The 8,211-nt window shown below is 69.3% G+C and overlaps 1 protein-coding gene across 1 annotated transcript; it reads left to right on the top strand.

Annotated features, from left to right (window-relative positions):
* Positions 1 to 477: 477 nt before the first annotated feature.
* Positions 478 to 4,359, top strand: CHLNCDRAFT_145061 (hypothetical protein; the record flags this gene model as incomplete). Its single annotated transcript, XM_005848286.1, has 8 exons — positions 478 to 594; positions 831 to 914; positions 1,300 to 1,545; positions 1,707 to 2,156; positions 2,291 to 2,883; positions 3,066 to 3,533; positions 3,660 to 3,732; positions 3,874 to 4,359. The coding sequence occupies 8 exons, from the start codon at positions 478 to 480 to the stop codon at positions 4,357 to 4,359; spliced, it is 2,517 nt and encodes an 838-aa protein (XP_005848348.1).
* Between the last annotated feature and the right edge of the window lie 3,852 nt (positions 4,360 to 8,211).

An 8,211-nucleotide genomic window follows, 5' to 3' on the forward strand; every position in this document is an offset into this window, starting at 1 on the left:
GGTGCACCGACCGCCGTCGCCCGCCTCTCAGCAGCTGGCCCTGCTCCCCGCTCCCAGCATACGTCACGTGGCTGCCCCCGCAAGGCCTCTGGGCTGCACAGGGCCCGCCAGCCAGTGTATCGCCCTCTGCACACCTCGGGCTCCTACGCCGCCCAAATCATCGGATCGAGCACAACACAGTCCACTGCGCTGATATCAGCCTACCAGCCCGCTGCAAGGGCCGCTGGGCAGGCAGTTTAGAAGTTGAGCAAGGACAGTTGGAGCGGGGAGGCGCCTGGGCGGCATGTGACGGTGATCGGGCGGTAAGGCTCTCAACATAGAGGCAGCGGCGGGCGAGAGCCTCCTTCTGGGCATTTCTTGCCAGCTCAGCCTTGCCGAATTCGGCCGAAGCATGTCCCCGCCCCTCCGATACCTCTGAAGGATCAGCTGAGTCGTCTGAGATCCACCACCGGGGCCCTGGCCCCTTGTTTGCCCGCAATGGCTGGCACCGTGACGGGGACTGGCTTGGGGTTCGAGGCGACCTACCCCCGCTCCGGCGGAGATGCCTGGGACGAGTCTCGAGTGGGGCTCTATGCAACGGAGGCCGAGGCTCAGGTGAGAGGGTGGGGCGATCACCCGCCTGGAGCCGCCCACTCCTCCCCTGCACCAATGCACGATGTGCATTGCGACAGTGTGGACCCCAATTGTGCGGCGGAGGGGGGGCAAGGCGCAGCCAGCAAAACCCCACCTCCCGAGGCCGCCTCGCTGGGGTGTGGGGTGGCTCGCCACTGGGTGAGTGCCCCAAGGCCCCACCCCTGCTGTGCCTGGGGCCCTGATGACCCTGTGTGCAGAGGGTGGTGGACCTGCTGAGGCTCAAGGCGGCGATGGATGAGGGCACGGAGCTGGGGGAGGTGCCGCTGTACCTGCCGCTTCAGGTGGGTGCCGCAAAAGCCACACGCTGCTACCTTTTTCCGCCGCCGCTTTCCAGCCACCCTGCCTGCTGCTGACCCAGCCCCGACCCAGGGGCAGCCCAACCCAGACCCAAACGTGCAAGGAATTGGAATTGGGGGCACTGGGTTTGGCAATGGCACGTCGCTCCTGTCTGCGCTTTGGACTGGCTGGATGAGCGGCTGTTGGGCTGCCTGCATAGGCCGGGCACGGCATGGCTCGCATTGCCAGAGCAACCAGGAACCCTTTCCAAACCCTTTCCCAGGCCTCGTGATAAACTGCTTGGCTTCCTCCTCAGTGCTACGCTCCTTTGCCCATCCCCGGCTCCCTTGCTGACCACCGTCCCGCTTGTCTGTGTACCCTGCCCTGCAGGAGTACAGCAGCAGCGTCAGTACCATGCAGTATCTGCGCGACCATGATGTGGAGGTCGTGTGGAACACCTTCCATGCCTGCGGCGCCGAGCAGCTGCAGCCGGCAGCCGCTGCCGCCGCCGTGCCCCCGGGCCCCGCGCTGGCGGGCCCCACCGCTGCGCGGGGCTGGTGGGAGCAGGACTCGGAGGAAGAGCAGGAGGAGGAGGGTGAGGGTATGGAGGAGGATGGCGGCGCTGGGGAGCAGGAGGTGAGGCCGCCCAGCATGCCAGGGGGGAAGCTCGCACACTGGTCTGTAGCAGCTGGTTGCAGGCAGTTCGCCAGCAGCCTCCAACCGAGCTCTGCTCCTGCCTTCGCGTAATCGATTTCCACACGCCGGCAGCGACTCACCTTACCTGGCTGCTGCTGCAGGGCGGCGCCGACGAGGAGGGTGGCGGGCAGTCAGGGGAGGAGGAGGAGGGGGAGGGGCAGTCGGGCGATGAGAGCGGGGCCTCATTGGATGATGAGGGAGGCGGTCGGCGGCACCAGAAGCAGGGCACAGGCAGGCTCAACGCGGCGGGGAGGCCGCTGCGGGTGGCGGCTGTGCACCGCAAGCTGCCGCTGCCAGCGCCGGGCGAGATGGAAGGCGCCACGCCCACCGCCGCCAAGCGCCAGCGGCAGCGCTCGGCGTCGGCGGCTGCGGAGGAGGCGCAGCAGGCGCAGCAGGAGCGGGAGCCGGAGTGGGAGCAGGCGGCCGAGGAGCCGGCCGGCGGCAGCGCTGGCGGCGGCGGCGGCACCCCCAGGCGCCCATCCAAGACGATCATCTTCCCTCCCGTCCCAGCCAGCATGAAGTGCCTCAAGTGCATCAACTGCCAGAACCCGGTGAGCTGCTGCGTGCTGCCTGGCGGTTGGCTGCCACGGCCGGCTGAGGGGAGGTGCTGGGATGCACCGCCGGCATGCAAGGGCTGCTGGCGCCGCCCTAAAATAATGGACATGATGTCTCACTGCCCCTGCAGCAGCGCAAGCGGCCCTGCGTGCTGGCACGCCGCCGCCTGCTGGAGCTGCTGCGGGAGCAGGAGGAGGGCCTGGGCTCTGGGGCTATCGAGGTCGACGCCAAGGCAGCGGCCCCCGCCGAAGCAGCCCCGGCGGAGGGCTTGGACGGCGGCGTGCCCGCCAGCCCTGGCGCCGCCCGGGGCGGCGGCAAGGGCGTCAGCCCGGCGGCGGCGGTGGCCGCGGCGCTGCACCTGCCCGCCCGCAAGCAGCTGTACCCCATCATCCCTCCCTCCGAGCGCTGCGGCCAGTGCAAGCCGTGCCTCAACCCCCGGCTGAAGAAGGCGTGCCGCGAGGCGCGCAAGCGCCAGCTGGCCGCCGGCATCGCCCCGCCCTCTGCCCAGCAGGCCTACGACTCACGCCCTGGCGGCGCCTCTGGCACGCCCCGCGCGGGCGGTGGCACCCCGCGCAAGGCCGGCGGCGAGGCCGCCGCGGCGGCGGCCGCCGCCGCAGGGCGCCAGCTGGGCGCGTCGGTGGTGGGCTGCCGCCTGCGCATCTACTGGCCGGGCATGCGGCGGTGGTACGAGGGACGTGTCAGCGACTACCAGCGTTCCACGGGGTGCGAACTGGGGGAGGACAGGGCGGGACACCGCTCGACGAACGGTGCCTGGCCCCACCTCCCGCACGCCTACGGCTGTTGTCCTGTGTGGGCTGCGGGCTGCTCACCTCACCCGCAGCTCCTGATCCTTTTTCTCCGCCTGGCCCTCTCCCCTCCCCTCCCTTGCTCCCTGCCTCCTGCAGGCAGCACCACATTGAGTACGACGACGGCGACCAGCAGCTGCACCTGCTGGCGCAGGAGAAGTATGTGCTGCTGGACCCGCCGCGCCAGCTGGCGGGCGGCAGCCGGGAGGAGGAGGAGGAGGAGGGCCTGGCGGCAGAGACGCCCCTGGCCAAGCGCCCGCGCCAGGCGCACTCGCCGGGGGGCCAGGGCGACGAGTCGGCGGGCGACAGCGGCGGCGGCGAGGGGCGCAAGGGCGGCGCGGCGGCGCCCACCACCCCTGCCAGCGCCGCTGGCGCCGCGCTGCTGGGGTCGGGCCTGCCCGGGGCCGCCGCCGTGGCCGCCGCAGCCGCTTCCCCGGGCGCGGCGGCAGTGGCGCAGCTGCCGGCGGTGCTGGCGGCCTGCTGCCGCGGCACCAGCGGCGCGGCCGCGGCGGGCGTCACCGCTGGCCTGGTGGGCCGCTTCATGGCTGCCTTCTCCTGCAAGATGAGGTGGGCAGGGGCGCCTCGCCTTGCTGCTGGGCAGGGTGCGAGCTGACCTCCAATGGCATATGTAAGCAGGCCCACTGTGCACGCTGGTAATCTGCCGAGCGCCGGCCATGCCTGCCCATGCTGCAGCGAGGCGCAGCGCCAGGAGCACGCCGCCTTCCTCATGCCGCTGCTGGAGGCAGGCTGCTTCGAGGGCGTGCAGGTGGTGCTGGCCTGCGAGGGGGAAGGCCGAAATGTACTGTGTTGGTGGAAGCGCTTGCTGTGGTTTCGATGCTCGATTTCGATGCTCTAAGCAACCTACGGCTACTTGCCCCTCCCTCCTGCCCTGTGCCCTCTGGTGCAGGCCTGCTTGGAGGAGGTTGTGCTGCTGTGCCGCAGCCAGCACCAGGCCACCACTGGCACCACGCCGACGTCGCAGCAGCAGCAGCGGCAGGAGCGTGCGGCCGAGTCTCAGCGCCAGGCCCCGATCGACGAACAGCAGGGGCCAGCACAGCCCCAGGCAGAGCAGCCGCGCCCGCAGGAGCAGGAGTGGCAGCAACAGGAGCAGCAGCAGCAGCCAGCAAAGAGCGACGTGGCTCTGCTGGTCGCAGGGCAGCAGGGCAGGGGAGACGAGCAGCATCCAGCCGCTGGTGCTGCCCCCGCCGGCGCCGGCGCTGGCGTGAGCAGCAGCGGGAGCGGCAGCCGCGGCGGGCCCTTGGACAAGAGCGTGCACGGCGCTTCCGCTGCGGCGCAGAGTGGGGATTGTGTGGCGCAAGCTGGTGAGGCCACGGTGCCGGGCCCGATGGCTGAGCAAGTGGCTGCGGAGCCGCTGGCGACAGCTGCATGCTGAGCCGCATACTGCGCCAACCCAGCAACACTAGGAGGGGTTGGTCCACATTGAATGTCGAACTGTGAGCCACAGTTGGATCGTCGAGGCCGCTTGATTGATCATGCACGTGTGAGCTGCGCGCTGCCACCCACCAGCGAGATGCTGCTGTGATTGCGATTGTTGGCTGCCTGTCCCTCCCACCAAGCAAAACTTCCTGTTGTTGCAAACCTGTTGGATGCAAGATACTTTTGACGCTTTTTCCCCTGCCTTCCCTTGCCCCCTTTGACCGCTAACTCTGTCCCTCAGTTAATGTTACATGGCCCACTGCAACTCCTACCCCACCCCGGGGCGTTGTCACACGCCCTCCCTTGCTGTTTTTACGTGCTTATGCCTTTGGCCCTGCCCGCCTTGTTCCGCTGAGCCTGATAGTTGGAGAAGCTTTTGAACTATACCAATGTGCCAGCATGCATCTGTAGAACATATATGTGAAAGCGCCAAGGCTAGCCACTCTGCAGCGCTGCCTTCACGCCGGCGGTTCGACCCCGCCAGGCGGGCGTCCCCACCTGCAGGTAGCCTGCCGTGCCCACCAGGCAGGATCGCTAGGCCGTCGGATCACATTTTTGTTGTGCATCAAGAACAGGCTGCTCCTGCAGCTGGGAAGCAATAGCAGCGAGGTCCTGCAATGCGCCGATGGTGTCGCCCTGCTCCAAGTTTGTGGGCACCAACCCCCATGGATTGATAGGGATCAGCCGAGCGCGCTTGTGCCTGCTGCGGCAGGTGGCCCAGCGGCGAATTCTGGTGGCTGCCGAACCCTCCGCCTCACCAGGCAGCGAGGCAAAGAACTCTAATGTGCGCAGACCTCGCAGAAAGGCCGCTTCTGCGCCAGCAGGAGATGTGCCCACCGCCGGCGGCACCCCGCCAGCGGCGCCGCCGTCACAACCAAAACGGCAGAGGCGGCAGACGCCGACATTAAAGCAGCAGAAAGTAGCCAAGCTGCCGCAGCCGGTGGAGGAGCAGCAGCGGCAGGCAACCAAGCGGCGGCGGCGGCGCCCGCAGCAGCCGCCGCCTCTCGAGCAGCAGCAGGTTGCCGTGCCCGCCCAGCAGCAGCCAGCACCCAAGCAAGGGCCGCCTGCTGCGCTTGCAGTGGCCCAGCAGGCAGCAGCGGGTGCGCTGCAGAGACAATTGCCGCGGAAACAGCAGCCCAGGCAGCCGACCAGCACAACAAGCCCCAGGCAGGCTCCCGAAGGGCAGCATCCGCCCCGGCAGCAGCAGCAGCAGCGGCAGCGGCAGCAGCAGCGGGAACCCGCCGAGCCGGCGGGACAGCAGCAGCGCGAAGCTGCGCATGCAACACGTCAGCTGCCGTCGGTTGATGATGCACCCCCTCCGGACTGGGCTGCTATGGAAGGCCGCCTGAGTGCAGCATTGGAGGCAGCAGGCGAGGCTGAGGCTCTGGCCAGGGACCGCAAGCGCGGCCAGGAGTTGCAGCGCCAGCAGCGCCGCCAGCGTTTGGAGAAGCTGCTGCTGCTGCTGCAGCAGCAGCAGCAGCAGCAGGCCCAGGCGCAGGAGCAGCCCACGTGGACGGTGGAGGGTGCCGAGGCGCTGTGCTATCTGGGCATGGCGCCCGAACAGGCCGTCCAGGCGCTGTCGGCAGCGCACGCCTACGCCACCCGCCGCCAGCAACAAGCCGCCGAGGCCGCCGAGCAGTCAGCCGCAGGGGCAGCGGAGGCGGCAGGCTCCCAGCCTGGGCAGCAGGCAGGTGCAGCAGTCGCAGGGCGTGGCTCGCTGGCTCTGGTGCCTCCTGTGAGCGCTGGGCAGGTGGAGGCGGTGAGCCGGGAGCTGACAGCAACCGCCAAGGTGCCGGTGGCACAGCTGAGGCATGTGCTGGAGACCTCCCCGCAGCTGCTGGCCTGCACACCAGCCGAGCTTCGCAAACAGGTGGGGGCGTGGTGGCATTGCGGCGTTGGATGGTGTTGTCCACTGGTGGCAATTGCTTCCGAGCCTTGTTCTCGTGCGATGCCTGCCCCTGTTAATGCGCTCACCGCTGTATGCTTCGCCCTGCCGGCAGCACGAGGTGGTGGCATCGGTGTGGCGGCGGCCGCGGCGCCTGGCTGCTGCCATCCTGGAGCACCCAGGCATGCTGAGCCCCGACTTCCCTGCCGAGGCGAGTGGGCAGGAGCGGGCGCCAGCTATTGCCATCCATCCCGCCCCAGCCTCTGTTGGCCTCTCTGTAGTTTGCTGGCTGCCAGGCCTCGCCCCAACCCTACCAGCGAATCGCTCACGGATCCCCCCCTCCTCCCGCCTCTGCGTGCTGCCGCAGCTGGGGCGCAGCCTGCAGGACCTGAGCAGCCTGGGGTTCAGCCGGGAGCAGGTATCGGCGGCAATACTGCGGTACCCAACCGTCACGCAGCTCACGTGAGCGGCGGTGTGCCCCGGCAGCCACTTGGCTGGGCCAGCACCCGGCTGGGCAGGCAGGCGGGGAGGCTGAGCTTGCTGGCGTATCGCTTAGGCCACGCTTGTGCCCACGCTCGACACCCCACTCCAGCCGCCGTGCCTCCCCCCTCCTTTTACGGAATGCCTGCAGGCGCCGCGACGTGGTGCGCCACCTGAGCCAGGCGGGGCTCGACCTGGGCAAGTCCACCAGCGAGGTGCTGCAGGTGCGTGCGGGCGGGCGGGGCGTGTGTTCCAGCAGCGGGAGACGATGGTCGTTGGCGCTGGCGGGCGCACCGCAGGCCCCACCCACCTGCGTTACCCTTGGACTTGCTTGCCTGCAGCTATGCCCATGGCTGGCCTCAGCAGCCCAGCAGCCACGCCTGACACACAGCTTTGCTGGTACTTCCCCGTTGCGGCTGCCTTGCCCGCAGTTCCTGGCGGAGCATCCGCATGTGCTGGGCGCAGAGGGCGGCGCCGCGCTGTGCTCCCGGCTGGCGCTCTTCTCCACCTGGCGCCTGCCGGCGCCGTTGTGCCCGCTGCTGCTGGCACGCTGCCCCTTGCTGCTGAGGGAGCCGGAGGCGCAGATGCAGGGCATAGTGGACATACTAATGGGCTACGGCTGCACCTGGCGCCAGCTCAGCGACGTCGTGTTGGGATACCCCTCGGTGCTGCGCCTCAAGTGAGCCCGGGTCAACCGTGTCGGCGGCGGCCAGCGCGGGGCACGGCGCGTGTTGCTTCCGGGCAGCCAGGCGCGGGCCCAGCACTCGACCAGCCCCCACTCTGCCGGTCCCCCTGCGCGCAGCCCCTCCATCGTGCGCCTCACGCTCAAGCTGCTGGCCGACTTTGAGATTGGACTGGACAAGGTGCGCCCGCTGCACCTGCGCACCCTGTGGAGCCCTGGGGCCCCTGCTGCTCCTCAGCCGGCTGCGCTAGACACTCCGCCCCTTGGCCCGGCACTCCACCGCGTGTGGCCCCAGCCCCCAGCCAGCTGCCCTCCACACTTGCATCTGCGGCACCGCAGGTGGCCCAGTACCCTCGCGTCTTCATCCACGACCCAGTCAACTACATCGGCCCCCGCCTGGCCTACCTCAAGGCCTTTGTGCCGGGTGAGGCGCCCAGCCTGTGGTTGCTGGGCGCTTCGTAGCCGCCGCCAGGCGAGGGGTGGCGCCAGCCACGCGGCAGCGCTCGCGTACCAGCCATCCCCAGCCGCGCTGCTCATGGTCCCGTGCCTGTCCTGCCCTATTGGCCTGTCCCCACACACCCACAGCCCCCGCCCAACCGGCCTGCCTCCCCACCCTGCACCTGCCAGCCAAGCTGCGCTTCCGCCTCGTGTCCATCCTGAGCCGCGGCGACGACGAGTTTGCGGGCGGGTTCTGCGGGAGGTTGGAGGACGAGTATGCGGTGTTCAAGGCGGGTGGCTGCTGGGGAGAGAGCACCGGGAGC

The sequence above is a fragment of the Chlorella variabilis genome, assembly GCF_000147415.1.
Source record: "Chlorella variabilis unplaced genomic scaffold CHLNCscaffold_8, whole genome shotgun sequence".
Lineage (NCBI taxonomy): Eukaryota > Viridiplantae > Chlorophyta > Trebouxiophyceae > Chlorellales > Chlorellaceae > Chlorella > Chlorella variabilis.